Here is a 16869-nt window from a genome sequence, read left to right as displayed (position 1 = left end):
CGTGGATATAAGCGATGCAGGGTGAAGCCTTGTAGTGTGTGGATGGGCTGTAGCTGGCTGGAGGCAGTGAGTGAGAGAAATTATGTCCTGGTCCAAGCTGAGCTTGCAGCTTTGAATGAATTCAGGATTTTTCTTTTGGATCTGGGAGACCTTTTCAATTAATGAGTTGTTGCTCTTTAGAGTTGAAAGCTGGCTTCCTGGGTAGCATGGGCAACATCAGAGCTGGTTGGTCTTTGTCTTGGTTTAGGGGCTGCACACACTAAAGAGAAAAAGGATCTAGCTTTTTTTGTGAAGGGTGGGATAGCAGCACACTTCAGGCGTCTGGTTTAACACTTCTGGTTTCAGAAGCATGAGTCTGAGCTCCATGCTCTATTTTGCACCAAGGGCTCAGCTGTACGTAGGTGATTCAGACTTGGTGATGAAAGTCAGACGTGCATGTTGGTCACATTATGCTCTCATGTGATTTTGGTTTCAGAAAGTTTGTGTGCCTTTTAGCTCTGCTACTCTGAGTCTGGGTGGACTTTCGGCATTACCTTTTCCCATGGCAATGAAGGAGGCATGAAGTCCCTCTTGGCTTCCTGTTCTTGGTCCAGCACTGAACTGTGGGACCTGCAGGGTGGAGGGAAGAGGAAGCAGCAGTTAAACGTGTGTGGCTGGGTTGTTTTCTGCTCGTGATGTTTTACCAGATACTGTACTGCCTGTAAAGTCATGCCTCCCCCAAGGGGCAGGCAGGCTGTGGCCAGGGATGCGATGATTGGACTGTCCTCCTTGTCTGGAGGAGCTTAGGGGTCCGTGCTTGCCATGGGATTGATTTTTCGCTCTGGACGCACAGGCGAAGCTGGGAGCGTGCCCGGCTGCTTGTCAGGGCTGCATATTGCACGGGCGCCTTTGAGTCACGGCGTCGGAGGAGGCATATGGCTGGATGCTGAGACAAAGTGCTCCTGCAGCTGGAGGGCTTCAGCGTGGCGACTTCCCCAGGTTGACTTTTCTCCATTACCTTGCACATGTCAATGGCATCAGTGAACCCCAAGGAAGGCTAGTTGCTTGCTTGGGCGCGGTGTGTGCGTCTGCATGATTTTTGTTTAGGGGGTTGGGGTTGGTTTTTTTGCTTTATTTACTCTGCCTTGGCTTCAGCCTCTCCCTGTGTCGAGGAGAAGAAAGAAACAAACTCCGGGGGGGAAGGGGGGGAGGAATCACAAACCGAGCCGAGCCCCAGCGGGGCCGGCGGGGAGAGGCCGGCGCGGTCCCGGGGCCGCTGCCGCGGGCCCCGGCGCGGCGCGGGGAGCCGAGCACCGCGCCCGCTCCGCGCCGATCCCGCCCGGATTTTGCACGTTTCCTTTATTTTTTTCCTCCCTTTTTATTTTCCTCCCCCTTCTATTTTTTCCTCTATTCCCCCCTCTCTTCCCTCCCTCCCTCCCTAGCGTGGTTGGATCAGTCTTTTGGTATTTCCTGCCGCCGCCGCCTCCCCCGAGCAGCTGTCCGGCCGCGGCCCGCCGCTCCGCGCTTTCCGTGCCGCGGGAGGAGAGGCTCGGCGGGGCCCACGCGTGTCCGCGCCACCCCATCCCACGCGTGTCCGGGCGGCGGCGATGCGGGCGGCGCGGCGGCGGCGGCCGCCGGGCGCGGCGTGCTGAAGGCGGCGCCGCGCGGGGGGCTCGGCCGCCCCGACCAGGTAAGACGCGCCGGGCTCCCCCCTTCTCCAGCCCGGGGTCGGCTGTCTCCGAGCCCTTCACCCCTAAAAAGCCACTTCCCCCCGCCCGCCGTACCCCAAAAACCATCCTCCCAAAAATACCCTCTAAAAGCGAATATCTCCCCCCCTCCCCCGCATTACCCCAATAAATCCCCCCATCCCCCCCCAAGCCAGTCCTTCTTCCTGTCCCCCGCACAGCCAGGCTGCCTATTTTTAACCATAACGTGGTACCCCAGAGTCGTCTTATGAGCGAGGCGATTCCAGTTAGTGGCTGAGCGTTGGCAGCTCTGGGAAGGGAACCCTGCTCTGCCCATGCTTTGTGCCCAGGCTGTGTGTAGCAAGGGTGTTTTGCTGTTTCTGTGTGTGCCTGTTGCAGTTTGGGGTTTGGTGGTGGGAGCTGTGGGGTGTCGTGTCTGTCGTTGCCCCCGCCCCGCAGCATCTGTGCATGGCAGGGCTGGATGGCCCGGTGTGTGGCTGGCATGGCATGGGGGATTGCAGGCTGTCAAGGTGACATCGTTTCTTTAGATGTGTGGGCATATCTGGTCAGTGGAACCCATTTTTTAACATACTTCTTCCAGGATGGTGAGGAAATAGTAAGGAGGCTGTCTGCACTGATAGTAATTGGCTATGTGTAAGTGATGGTAGTATTACCTTTCTTATAGGCACTTGTACAGATATCATACTAGAGGCCATTTGCATTGCTATCTAAAAATCAGGTAGACCCGAGTTTGGAAATGCTTTTAGCTTGCACTAAGTAGAGCAAGGCAGCATTCCTGGAGAAATAAATATATAAGCACATACAACTGTCTGCTGGATCAGAAACCATGTTTTTCAAGTGCCATGCAAACCTGAAGTGCTGTAGTGTGAAACAATTGTTTAATGTAAGTGAGGAGGAAACTTCTTTAAGCTGTGTAGTCACCACTTCATCCAGCTGCAGCAGTATCTTTGTTGTCAAAATATTCCTTCCCTCTTTTTGCACTGATGCAGAAGATAGTAGTATTCAGCAATGTCTGTACAGCAGAGAGCAGCCGCTGCATTGGATGTGTCCCAGCTGCCACCTTTCTTCCTTGGCAGCAAGTTTCCAAAGAGGTGTGAGTGGGGAGGGAGGGAGGTAAGTCTCAAGTCACGCTTTGCGGCGGCTTCCCCTTTGCATGTGGTAAGTTTTCTTGCTGAAAGTGGAGAATGGGTGTTCTCTGCAGGGCAACTCATGGTGGGATCATAGGTGACCCTGAGAATACGCTCGCCCCAGCCTGGTGAGGAGGGTGACAGCTGAGCTGGGCCAAAAGGCATGGGGAGAGCAAAGGAGTCTGGTTCAGTGCCAGGGTTTACTTTATGCCACTATTGATCAAGATAGGGATGGCAATTCTCTGATTCAAGGGAAAAAATGCAGGCCTTAGTCGTGCCCGCAGCCTGTTTTGGTCTGAAGCGGACAACGTGAACCTAAGGAATGATTTAATCATGGCGCTACGTGAATGTAACTGAAAGGCGGATTTACTGCTGTAATCTTTTCATGGTACTTAATTTAATTTCCATGTGCTTTATTGCAACACTGATTCATCAGGAGGGTGGGAGGGAGGCTTGTACAGTACAGGTGGTTCAGTTTCCATTGCTGGTTTAGGTATTTAGCAAGGTGCTTTCTTGGCTACAGCAGGGGAAAAATGGCTCCGTGTCCAATATGGCGTTGTGGTTTGGAATCTGGGATATGTCTAGGGAGATGTGTTCCTGTAATCTGTAATGGGCAGCGTTTGAAGTCAGTGTGCTGTGTTCAGAGCAAAACTCAGACTCAACTAATTCATATTGTGTTCATAGATCATAAAAGTTTTAGTTAAGCTGATCTGAATTGGGTTCGTCTAACTTCATGTCCAAGGGACCTGTTATCTGCTGGGGGCAATTGTGAGATTTTCAGTGTTGCCAGTGGTGCAGGTCTCTTAGGCCTGGATCAGGGGCTCAAGAGGTGAAAATGAGAGTGCCCTGAACTGTGTCTGCAGGGTCCTGCTGCTTCTGAGCCATGGAGCACAGACCTCCCTCTGCAACTGCACGGATTTGTACTATTTGATCTCCCGTTTTGTTTGAGGAAAAAGCTGTGTTCAGTGTTTCTTCTCCTGACCTCCCTGCCTTTGGAGCATTAATAGCACAGTGTTTTCTCAGCCAGAAATGCTGCTCCTCACGCCTCCGCTGCTCAACATGAGATGTCTCTGGCAGTACATTGTAGGTGTTTGTGCATGCCTGCTGTGGTTACTAAGGTAAAGGAAACACAAGCAGCAGCTCAGGGAATGGGAACAGACAATCCAAATGCCAAGTACATGTGGGTTTAGGCAAGAATGATGGTGACCTGCTATGCCAGCCTGTCTCGGTGTGGGGCTGGGCTTGCTTACTCCTCGTGCAGGCTCCTGACTGTCATTGCTGGCACTTGTGCTGTGCATTCCAGAGTGCCAAGCTTCTGAGACTGAGCAAACTCCTTCCAGGTGCTGCTGTGTGTGGAGCTCACAGCCCTCCTTATGGAGCAGTGTTGCTGTGGTACATTTAATTGTACAGGGCTGACTCTAAATCACAGGTTCAGCCCTCATCCCAGCCCCTCCCTGCCACTGTGGCTCTTTCTGGCCATGCAATGAAGGAGGAAGGAGACAACCATCCTGAAAAACACCCTTTTGATAAGCAGCTGCTGAGCCTCTGTGGAGGGCTAAGGAGCAGCGTACATCCTGCCCAGACCTTCCTGCCTGCTGCTTTATTGCTCCAGAGAATGAGCTGCTGAGGACCCAAATTCCAACTGGTTCTCTTCACACCTGGCTACACACTGCCCTGGCTTTGCAATCTCATCTTCCCATTGTACCTGCCTGCCACCTTCGTGTCTCCCCCACCATGGTGATGGGTTACTCTTCAGGACCAGTTTTCCCATCTGCAAAATTTACTACCCATGTGTTTCCGCTGCGATACTAATTGGTCACAGCACACTTTAGCATACTGTATATTTTAAGCCAGCCTTCAATTAGTAGCAGCTCTGAGACTCCTTGTTGAAATGCTTCTCTCCGTTGCTACTCTGGGGGTGGTGGGAGCAAAATTAATTCATGGGTGCTCTCTCCCAAGCTTGGAATGTGAGATCAGGTGAGTCAGGAAATAGCAAAAACTTCCCAAAATAATGCCTGCTGACAGGAATATTTTATCACTGAGGAACTCAAAAGCCAAGACTGCTTCAATAACTTTCACATTTCTGAATTACTGGAATACTGTTTCAAGGTGTAGGGGTGTCATGCTTGCATCGGGCTCTAGGTACTGTATATGCATCTGTGTAATAAGAAAAGATCAAGGGATTAAAGGGGAATATTTTGCAAAATGGGAAGCAGCTGACAGCAGGCTACTAAGAGTCACCCTTAAATTGTTTCTGCCCATCATGAAAGGAGAATGATGTGAAAAAAGGATTTTTTTAAAAATTTTTTTTTTAGGTTAGAATAGTCCAGCCACTTACCTGTTTGATTTTTTTTTTTTTTTTTTTTGCAACCTGGATAAGAAATGTGGGCATATCTCTTGTTCCCTAGTCTCAGATAGCCTTGTATCGTGTTTGCAGAGCTATAGTTGAAGTTGTGCCATTATTTCCTTTGTGCTCCTTTTGGATTGAAGGATTTATAGACATGTAAATCAAACTCTCAATTTAAAAGGCTCTTTTCTCCTCCTTGTTTAATAAACAGCTAGGTGTATACCTGGGCTTCCTTTCTGAAATGTGTCACTGAGGTCTGTGCTATGGGCCAATATCAATAACCTCATTGTGCTGGCAGCCTTATTGATAATAGTTTTTGTATGTGTTTTGTTAAAGTTCAAGCCAAGTTTTGACTTCTTGGGAATTGGCTGTAGGGCTGTGTGAATTTGGGTGTTTTGGCAACCTCGTTACCATTTGCATGATTATAGTATCAGTGTAAAATTAACCAACTAAAGGCAAGAGAAATACACACATCCTTAATAAACTGGCACATGTGCAGCTATCCTTGGGGGGGGGGGGAACCCAACACTGAGTCTGCCTGCTGCATCCTGCCTAACCTGTCAATGGATCAATCAATGTGAAATTGTACCCCCAAGGAATAATGTAATAGCTATTTTGTGTGTATTCCCAAAATGGGATGCTACTGTAGTAGCGTCCCAAAGGGTATGCTGTCTAAATTGATCAGCAGAGGCTAAGATAAAAGCAGACTTGCTGCTTGTCTTTATAAGATGCAGAAGAGGCATTGAGTGATGAAATGTCTAGTTCTGTGTTGAGTGGAAAGCTTGAATGTGAACTTGGTCCTTCTGTATCCCAGCACTTTGAGCACAAAAACAGTGTCCTGCTAGGTCTCTTTCACTGCAAAAAACATGAGATTGCTCTAAGAGGCACTTTAATTTCCATGCTAATGCTAATGCAGTTTGTTCCAGACAACTGTTCATGTGTTGTTGCTCCTTCCCACCTCCAGTGCTGCAGAGACAGTTTGGCTTTTGTTACTTGTGTTGTTTGATGCCAGTTAAGAGTGCAAAGCCTATGCTAGTGTTGCACTATACAATTGTTTTGCTCTTTTCTCAGATTATAATGACAGGGAATTCTTACCACACGGCAAACAATTTCCATTTCCCAGTGACGAGAGGAAGGGAACTCTGCTGCATTGCATGGCGCGGGTAACTGTTACTCACCATGGTTAATCTTGGCAGAATGAAAAGAGCAATTTAATTTTAAGTCTTTTCTTTTTGTCTTTTTTCTTTTTGGTAAGACTTTCGGCATTAGGAGAGGATCACTTTTATGTAGTAATTAGAGGTGACTGAGGCTTTTTGACACTTTATCAAACATTGCACAGTTCACTCAGGGAGCTGCTGCTGGCTCATCTGTAAAATCCCTGGAAGCTGAATGTGAAATTGTCACTGGAATTAATGCTGGGCTCGTGGTGGTAGTGGTGGTTATTCTAGTAAGCTCCTGGCATGGATGCAAATAGGTGAGATTTACATTCTAGAAGATGAATCTTTCTGCCTTTTCTTGCTGTGTTGCTTTGTAAAGATTCTCAGGCAATGCTGCAAGCCTGACAGTTGCTGATACAGTGAATAATTTTTTTTCCCCTTACCTTACTAAGGAAAGAAATCTCGATTTGCAGATTGTTTCAAGACCTTTTCTTTCATATGTGGGTCAAAGACAGTTCAGGTCTGAGCAATATAATTTTTTTTCCATAAAGTTGTAAATCCTTACTTGGATTATGAAGGCTTTCTGTGAACACTGAACGCACCATACAAATTGCAGCACCAGTGAGCAAGGCAGTAATTTAAGCTGCCTTCCATGGAGCTCTCTGTTATTGTCGATCTAGAGCAGGACACAGGTGTGTTAGGCATGAAATACACTGTCTTTGTACTTTTGAATTTGGTTTAAAATAGATTTTCTTCTTTCTGTTTTAACATCTGTTAATTTGGACCAACCTCCTTGTCTTGCTTGGCCTTTGTAACATCCCTCACTGAAGAGCAGATATAATTTGATAAGAAAGGATATAAATGGATTTTTTTCTTTTGTTTTAATTCAGGTTCTGTGGATGCAAACCAGGCCCCATATTTTTTTGACTGGTGATCCACCCAGGCTTTGTTGCATAGAATCACTCTGCTGTTACCACCTGAATTTCTCTCTGGACTCTAGGTCATGGGAGGCACATTGGCTTACTTGCGCTCATTTTTTCATACAACTATGCATTGCAGTAGACTCGGGGAGCTCTAGCTGAGGACAGGGCTGGAGGCTGTATAAACCAAGCCCAGACTGTCAGGCATCTAACCTAATTTTTTCCAGGCTGGTATTCAAGTTCTGGCTTGTGGAAACCCTCAGTGTAGGTGCCAAAAGCTTTCTTTTCCAAGAGGGTGAGGTGTGCTGAGAAGCTGGGAGGATCCCTTAGCCATGAGTGTATCTGAGAAGTGTGCTGTAGAGTCTCCTATTCCTGAGTGCCCCAAGAAGGTAGGTGGCCAGGGTGTATTAACATCAGCTTCCCATGCCTTTTTCATCTTCTGTCTACTTGAATTACATGTTCTTTGGTGTCAAGGTCTATCTTTTATTGTAAGTTCACACAATGTCTAATGCAATGCGGCCTTGGCTTCTGCTGGGCTGTTCTGTAATATAAACAAAAATAATCCCATTGTGTAAGCAAGACACTGAATAACTCCTCTAAATTAGCTACAAGAGCAGGTGTGACAGTGCCAGTTTTATTCTCTACTCCGAACAGGTGCATCCTCATGAGGAAATAAAAGGTAGGTAGGGACCAAGTGAGAATCATTGAGCAACAACTGACTGTGACTCAGAAGCAATTTAACCACAATCATCCCCACAGTGCTAAAGATTCCTTTTCCCAGAAATGCACAATATGCTGTTCTCTGCTATAAAGCTGTCGTCAGTTGACATCATTGTGTTAATATAAGCCTTGCTGTTATTCACAAGATGCACAGTTAGCAGAGAGCAAGTCTAGTACCGGCTGGTAATTATTGCTAATATTTTCCCAATTGTTGAACAACAATATAATAAAGATATGTCCTGCTTATTATTTTATTCCTGAAGGCTGGTATGCTTACATTGTGTTTAAAAATAATGCTTCTAATATCAGCTCAAGTATTACCAAGCTAGTGTTTGATTTATTTATGAGAACATAGAATGACCATTTACTAAGAGCCTCTCTTGGATACCTCTTGTAGATGCTTTGTCTTTTTTTCTTTCTTTCTTTCTTTTTTTTTTCCTGAGTAGCAGTGTAGAAATTAATTGCTTTAAACAGACTGGTTTTCTAGGAAGGATCTGTGTTTGGGATTATCACATCCTTCCATGGTACAGATGTGAATAGGCATGAAATCCATGTCTGCTTTGTCCTCACAAAAGAAATTTGACTGCAGTGGGATTGCTCTAAATAGGGACTTGTTTGTGTGAGTCAATGTTTGCAGAACTGGATCTTCCAAGCTTTTACTGCTTATCACCATATATTTATTAGATGGCATGTAAATGCATGTGGCTTCTTACCTGATTTCCTCCTGGTCTCTGTAGTTTGATCTCCTGTGTTGTGTTTGACATCTGACGCTCTTGACAGCTGTGTGTTTTCCGTTGACTTCACAGCAGCCAAATGCTTTTTATCCTGTGTGTCTCAGAGAAATCACGTTAACAATACACCACTAGTCAGAGAGAACTTTTGCTGAAAACACACAAAGGCAGTCATTTGGTGTGTTATTTTGTAAAATGCAAATTTTTTCGTCATATTAAAAAAGGAAACTTTATTGAGGTGAATGAAAGTGATCGGAGAATTGGTGCTCAAGTACTGTCTCTGCAATGCGAAAGGGACATCGTGCTATCATTAATGAGATTCTCCTGTTTTCCCGTGGAGATGTGGTATTGAATTTGGAAATGGAATTTGAACAATTTTCAGCTTTTCTGCTCACTGAATAGATACAAACCCTTATTGTTTAATAGCTAGATTAACTTTTAACTGATAGAGTTTCACAGAGGTAAGATAATAGCTCTGAAAAAGTAAGACTTTTTTCTAGACACTATTTAATTTGCCATAATTATAATAAGTGCTAAATTGAAAGGGGCTTTTCTAGTTACGATGACGATAATGAATGGTTGTGCATTATTACCATAGCCACGACGAGGGAAGAATGAAGAGATTTAAGTTTTGCTCCAGACAGAAAGAAAATCTACATCAATGTGGTCCTTGATGATTTATTTTCCCCTCTCTACTGCCAACTCCCAGGTTTTGCTAGAAGAGTTTACTGCCCTTTGTACCTCAGGGACGCAGCAGTTTTTTGAAATGAAACAGCAGGCATTCCAAGTGAAAATGGCTGTGGAAATAGAGTGGAGAAGCAGATTGCACCTTCAAGCCCAGCTTGGAGCTACATAAGCAGGGGCACTGCACGAAAAATCCTACTGCAGGAGTCAGCTCTGAAGGCACTGGATTGTAGCCTTGCTCTCTGGAGGCTCTGCTCCCTCTGTGCTTTGCCCATGCTGCACAGCAAGGTGTAGTTTGCTGCTGTTTTCTGCTTGTAGCAAGTTGCAACAGCTCAGGTCCCCAGGCTGGTTGAGTGGGTGCACACCACCTCGCTGTGCCATCTGCCAGTACCTGCCTCTGCTGTTCCTCCCTGGCTGGAGCTGTGGGCCGCTTATGCAGACAGTCGCTTCCCTCTGGCTCCCTTGTTTGAGTGCCTGAGCAAATCACAAGGTGTGTAGAGTTGTGTATCCTGTGTAAAAACTCACCAGCTCTTTGTTTTGGCATGTTTGGTGCAAATAAGAATGGCATCTTTATGCTTTTAATGCAGAGCTGCTGTAAGCACACCCTGCCTCTCCATGTGGATAAGAGTGATTTATTTGGGACAGGATTTCACTGGGTCTTCAGTCAAGGGGAAACCAAAGTGTGTTCCCTCGTTTATTCACCTCTGTACCCTGGGGTCCAAGACACCACTTTTCAGCAGTATTCCTTCCACTGGCTTCTCTTGCTGTCCTGCTAGGACTGCTGCCAAGCTGTTCCACAGGGACTTGTCCCACACAAGCATTTGTCTTCTGGGAATTGTACTCAGGCCATTCTCTTACCTCTCAAAGTCTATCAAGAGTGCGCGTGATTGTGCTTGACATTTGTGATCTGGGCTGGATGTGAACCCCCGGTGAAAGGCAGCGTGCAAATTATTTAATCTCTTGAGCATTCCAGTCCCCTGTCTAAAAAGCATTAAGCAATGTGGGGCTTTTTGCTTGATTTAATAGAGGGTCTGTGTCAGCCTCACTTGAACTTCAGAAAGCTGAGTATTTTGAGCACTAAAAGTTCACACCTTTGTTCCAAATTCCTTGGACTGCAACATGGGAGACTTACATCAATGTAAGCAGTGTCTGCTTCTAGGTGGATCAGAAATATTCCTGATAAATGTTCTGTTTTCTTCCCTTCCCTCCCCTAGTAATTTGGTACTTCTGGATTCAGACAGGTTGAGGCAATGAAAGTAGGATAATGTTGTGGTTATGGCATTTGGCTTTGGATTCAGGAGATCAGTATTAGTTCCTGCTTCCATCACAGGCCTCCTGTAACTGTGGGGAGATTGCTTGCACCTCTGTGCCTCTGCACTAGAAAATAATGAACAGAAAGTAAGTCTCGGGGTTGGGTTTTTGTTTATTTTCCTGTGTTGCTGGCTTACAAAACTGTGTTATGAGGGTAGAGAGAGGGTCTGATCTCTTCTCTGGATTATTTGGCCTTGTCTGCCTGCTCTGGCCCAGCCAGAGTATGCCTGTTTACTCTCTGGTTAAAGCTAGTGGGAAATCTTCAGGCTCATCTTTTTGTTTTTTTCACTGCCACTTTTTCATCATGCTCTTTGCTTTCATTTAACATCAAAATTAAATGGTGAGTTAAGTAGCGTAGCTCTTAATAATGTTTTGAAAATGAGCTGAGCTGCACACATAGATGGTGCCCACAGGAAGCCTTGAATTATACCGTTGTATTTTTAATGGGCAATCCTACTGTGCTCCTAGCCATTGGCTCAGTGAGTCTATCTTAGATGAGCTACAGATGAGACTCCCAGTACTGTATATATCCATACCATTTAGTTTTGAGTACCAGAAAATAAAACAGCATATGAAATAATAAAAAGGTTTATTTTACTGAAGTCAGTAAAGCAGTTTTTTTCTTTGGGCTGATTTGGAAATGGACCTTAGAAGAATCAAGTGGAGAATAAATGCAGTATTTAGGGGCTAGAAATATTTAACAAGCAACACAAGCTGCCCATTGCAGGCTGCCCTGCTGCTTGCTTATAGTGTGGTGTGGTACGGCACTCGGGCAGCCTGGAGAAAGACTCTGCAGCACTTGGCATGGTGATCTGGTGTTTATCTGGTGAGTGAGTGGGCTCAGGTAGGAAGGCTGGAGTTTGCTTTTTGGACAATTCAGCTTTTCTTTGCATCCTGGATTTTAAAGACAGAAGTATCAGTCCTACTGATCTCATTTGACTTTGCATCTGCAAGCCACAGGATTTTAGCCGGGGATTCTTACCTCATGTCTAGTAACTTCTGGTTGAATTACAGTATGTAGCTTAGGCATGCAGTGCATTTTAATTTTTGTTGGTGATTCTTTTGTGCTCTTCAGCAATGTGTGCAAAGGGTAATTATCTTTGCAATAAAAGATGTGTACTTTCTCTCTAATCTGGCTTTTTTCTAGCTTCATTTGTCCAGCTTTCTGACATCTTTTCCCTCTAAGTAATTGCAGTATATGATCAGGTGATGCTTTAAGTGTCTTTGATTAGTTAAGTAGGTTGAACACCTTAAATGTCTCATTGCAGTTGATTTAAGACCTGGAGACAGCCTTGTGGTTTTTTGCTGAGTCCCTTCCAATTTTTCATGATGCTGTATTTCAGGTAAAGATAAAGATTGCATGTGTTATGCCAGCAGTGATCCTGCAGCTGCCACATACAGAAGTAAGGCTGCATTCCGGCTCTTGGTTTTTTGTTCCTTTCCCCCCTTTGTTTATGCTTCCAGGAATTGAGCAAGCCCTGTTCACCCATGGTATTGCACTTGGCATTCAGACTCTGTTATCTATAATTCTTTATAAATCAGAGCCGTTTTGGAAAACTAAGGTACATGTCTGGACAGAGAGAAGGAGGTGTTTTGGTCTGGTATGTGGCAACACAAGGTTATTTATCATAGATTGTGCTCTCTGCACTTTAATAATCTGCTGACATTTTGTTAGTAATAAAAAGGTCAAGGAAAAAAGTTACTTTCTACAAATCATGGCATTTGATTGTTCTTATTATTAAACAGAGCATGGTTTCCTTGCAATGAAATTTCAGCCATCCACAGCTTTGTAAAAGATGAATTACCAGCTGGTACAAATGTATAAAAATAAAAGTTAGAGCAGCTTTCCCAAGCATCCTTGGTATGCCACTGGCCCCTGTTCCAGTGATTTGTCCTTTCCTGAAGTAGGGTATAGGGAAGATGCAAGGAAAAAGTGTGCCTTGAACACTGAATACAGTAGCGAAAAGAAATGATCAGAAGTTGGTGCTTGGAAAGTGAGACAGTAAGTTGATTTAAAAGGCTGCTAGAATCATCTCTCTGCTCTCAGGTTCACAAGATCTTATATATTCCTAATTTTTAGCAATAGTTTTCCATGTTACCTATGAAGAATCCTCTGTTATGTCCAAAGTACATATTCAGTGAAATACAGCATGGCATCCTTTCTTTTTTCCTTTGCCTCCGAACTTCCCTATTGATTTTTGTCTCTGAGATGCCACAGCTTGAAACTGCAGTGCTGTTTTTCTTGTAACCCCAAATGGCCCTTACTCACAGAGAAATCATACTGTTGGAGGCAAGGCTGTGGCTTAAATATAACAGTAGTAGTTGGGCAGCAGGTGAGTATTGGCAGTCAAGTTGGAGATGCTGTAACTCTGGCCATGATAGAGAGCATGTGTGGGTGTGTGGGCGCTTGAAGGGAAAGGTGCTGGTTCTTTGCAGGATTGCTGTTTGTGGGGGAGCAGGCACTTGTGGCAGGTTCATGAGTGTCAGTGCTGTGAATTAGGGTAGTTTGTTATTTTGCACAGAGACAGCACAACTGGTGTATTTTTGTTAAAGGAAATGAACAGAAGTGTCTTCCAGGGGAGGAAAAAGTGTACCCCTCCTTAGACTGTCTCTGTAGATATCTAAGAATGCATTCGGCCTAGAAAGCCGAATTATAACAATTATATGGCTACGGTGGACAGAGGAATTGTGCTGCAGTTCTTACTGCTAAACTACCCTCAAAAAGAATTTGAATGTAAATACTTTCAAAAAAGGGAGTGTTGAATGGTCTGTATTGGGAAACAGCATATGTAGTCTCTGGCTAAGTGAGTCAGGTTTTTTTTAGCGTTTTACAGTGTCATTGCATGAAAGTCCAGTGGGTAGAAGCTGCATATTTAGCTGCCCAAGAATTCAATATTACTATTAATTGGTGTTGGAAACAAGCCAGATCCACTTGAAGTTGATTTATTTCAAAAAGTGCTGTTTTGCTGTTTGAATTACTTCAGCCAAAGCACTCTTGGGCAACTCAGTGGGTTTTACTTCTTTACAGAGCATTGTATGTGTTGGGACTCTGCATGTATTAGTCCTGGCAGTGGCTTCTGCATTATAAAAAGCTGAAATGTGCTGGAGCTGGAGTGAGCTGCTGGCTGTGTGAGGGCTGAGGGAGCATTCCCAGCTTCCTGCCATCCCAAGGGATATGGGGAGTCACATTCATGCCTGCTTTTCTAGCCTTTTATATTTAAATGTTTTAAAAGGTTATCATGCTTGTGCAGAATAACACAGTGTGTTTCTGTACTTGCTTTCTACCAAACAAACATGTTGCTGCTCTTCACCCAGCAAATGCGTGCAGAGTACCTAAACAGACTTATTAGGAAACCCCTAAGGGTTTACATTTAGCACATGAAGTACAAAAATCTTGAGCTTTACCTTTAAAGAACCTTTTTCTTAGGATGACTTACATCTGGAGGTCATTTTTTCCAAAGATCATTTCTACTGCAAGAAAGGATGCAGAAGGCTTCCCTTGTGAAAGCATTGGATGTTGCTGTGTTTGGGTTTGTGTGCTGGTCTTCCTGTTATCTCAAGTATGTCTCTCAAAATACAGTCATTTCCACTCCTAAATTACTTTGGTTAGCCCACACTGTCTTTAGGCAGGTTTAGAGATAAAAGTGGAAACTTTGAATGAGACTGGAGAAATGGGCCTAATTTCACAAAGGTCCGAGCTGAGTAGGAAGGGAGCAGGTGGGTAGGATGCTCTAGGGCAAACACATTGTGTAATGCTGGCGCCTGTGTACACATGACGGTGATATTTTTCTTACAAGTCTGTCTGATTGATGTTACATTTCTCATTAATCAGATACCAGTGTTATCTCATCCTGGGAATTTCTGTGGCTTGTCTCCACCACAGCTTAAAATTGGACTTAATGAGCAGCTTCTGGAAAGTGGGGAAAAGAGTACGTCATGGCCTGTCACTGTTTTCAATCACAGGTGATTTTCTGGGCCTTTTCTTGGTGTTTTTACTAGTTCTTCATAGACTTTGGATGGATTGTTAACAAAAAAAACATTTATCAGGTTATGTTTTTTTTGTAAATATAATTCAAGGAAATGTCTCCCACTTCTATTTAAAAACTAATAATAAATCAGTTAGTTATGCAAATATCAGAGGCTATCTCAGTGGTCACTGAAAAGAAAGATGGAGCCAAGGAAAGGAAGGTGGGCTAAAACCATGGCATTTGAAACACTTTTTTGTTTTCATTTAGATATTTTTAGCTAATGGTGATTTCTCCTTTATGTGAGTTGATGCGTTGTGTCAGTGCTAGAAGCTGCCGGTGTAGATGTCTGTCCCAGGGAAAAGATACCAATTGACATTGAATACATTCCAGGGACTGCTGGATAAAATGATGTTAAGGAAACATAAGGAATGCTTCAGCAGCTTCCCTTAGTAGTAGTAATAAAATCCAGATTAAAAATTGCAGCCCCAGTTAAATCAAGGTTCAATTAGACTTGCGGTAGTCCAGTGCCTTTGCTTTATTTCCACAACTATCTTCCTGCTGTTTCAGACACCCCACTCGGGTAGACACCTGTTACTTTCCTTCCTTTGGTGCAGTCCTTCCCAGGAAAGGTGGTCTAAATACTGTCAAAGAAAGTGACAAATTGTTTCCAATCTCTCTTTAGCTTGAAATGGATTTTTTGATTTTGATCTAGATCCCACTGAAGTCATTGGGGGCAGGGGGACACAAATGATGGGAGCAAGAAGTAAATCAAGCCCATTTGTTGTACTCATGGCTTGAATATGTAAAGGCATTATCTTCGTACACATTTGGGCTTTCACTGTGGTCTCGTTTTCTGAGCCGTGCACATTTCATGGACTGACAGTGTGAAGCAGTGGACCTGTAGAAAGTCAGGGACCTGCCATGTTTGTACGTACAAGCAGGACATGCCCTTTACTAGTTTTTTATGAATTTTCCTGTATGCAAGACAGCAGCTGCTCTAGAAGTGTAAAATGATGCAAAATGCATGTAAAATCAGGGCAGAGAACCTTCCCCTGTCTCCCCCAGGGCGTGCAGAGCTGAGGTATCTTGTGCTGAAAAGGTTTTCTTCCATGAAGCTTTATCTGCACACTGGGGAGCCCTGGCTGGGTATGTATTCAGCACTGTCCCTTCTTGGGGCAAGGAAAGCTGGGAGCAGTGATAAAACATCTTTTGTCAAAAAGAAATAGCACTTAGACACACAAAAAAATCCTGTTCCTTGCAGGATAAGTGAAGGTGGCCCCAAGACTGCTATAATTTATGTCCTTTCCTTTTTTGATGCTGTCACTGGGGAAAATAACAGTGTGCCTGCTTGCTGTCCAGAGATCTGCTGTGCCAAAGCAAATAATTGCAGCACGTGGCAAGCAGAGAAGGCACCAAGGTGTTTGATGGATGAGCGTTCCTCCCCTACGCGGAGAGGAATATTTGTGAGAAGCTAGTAATATACTATGGTTGAAATGGCCCACTGCGTAAAATTCCCACTCAAGTTGCCCAGCAGAGACTTGAACAGCTGGTGTAGGAGCAGAAATCACTGTAGATAAATCAGGTTGGCACCTAAATGATTGTGGGCCCTGATCAGGCCATGTTACCATTTTGTCTTTGGTGGATGAAGTCAGGGAAGATTTCATTGTGTCATGACTAGTATTTCCCCCAGCTCCTTCCCTTCCTCTTACAGCTGCCTTAGTTCATCTGAAACAAGATGCTTGGCAAGTTATGCTGCTGTTGAGATACTGATATTGCAGTAGTGTCCCAAGCCCTTATCCTTGATCACAGCAAGCTGCTGCTCAAACAGGTCCCAGAGAGCCGGTGGTGGAGGACAGCCATAAGCTGCATGGAGACCTGGAGCGTCAATATGGATGAGCGTGGCTGCTGAAGAGCTCTCCAGAAGTGAGAGCAGTTACAGCTAGCTGTGAGGGCAGAGGCAGGCTCCTGTGCTGTAATTACAGAGGCTGGTGTTTTAATTGCTACTACTTGCTTCAGAGGTGTGCTTGAAATTAAGAAGATGCTTTACAATAGCAGCATTTAACTTCTTTCTGTCATATGCCTTTTTAATTGATCTGGGCTGGAATTTACTAAGGGAGGCTTCCTGAGCTGTGTAAATCCCTTGAAAGGGTGTGGGCACTGGGTTCCTAACTCTTCTGGAGGTGATTTGATGTTCCCCCTAAGCCAGAGTGATTAGGCTC

At 44.6% G+C, this 16869-nt stretch overlaps 1 protein-coding gene across 2 annotated transcripts in view; it reads left to right on the top strand.

Annotated features, from left to right (window-relative positions):
- Positions 1-519: 519 nt before the first annotated feature.
- Positions 520-16869, top strand: part of OSBPL5 (oxysterol binding protein like 5) — a 145093-nt gene continuing 128743 nt past the window's right edge. Inside the window, exon 1 of one of the 2 annotated variants that reach the window (XM_069803672.1) lies at positions 520-978. In XM_069803672.1, the coding sequence (XP_069659773.1) occupies positions 802-978 (177 nt within the window). In that variant the 5' untranslated portion in view covers positions 520-801. Of the gene's footprint in view, positions 979-1534; positions 1670-16869 lie in introns of those variants that run through there. The other variant, XM_069803670.1, reaches the window with a different exon arrangement.

The sequence above is a fragment of the Haliaeetus albicilla genome, chromosome 16, assembly GCF_947461875.1.
Source record: "Haliaeetus albicilla chromosome 16, bHalAlb1.1, whole genome shotgun sequence".
In the NCBI taxonomy this organism is placed as follows: Eukaryota; Metazoa; Chordata; class Aves; order Accipitriformes; family Accipitridae; genus Haliaeetus; species Haliaeetus albicilla.
The sequence above is the reverse complement of the archived record's forward strand: the minus strand, read 5'-3'. Positions and strand labels throughout refer to the sequence as shown.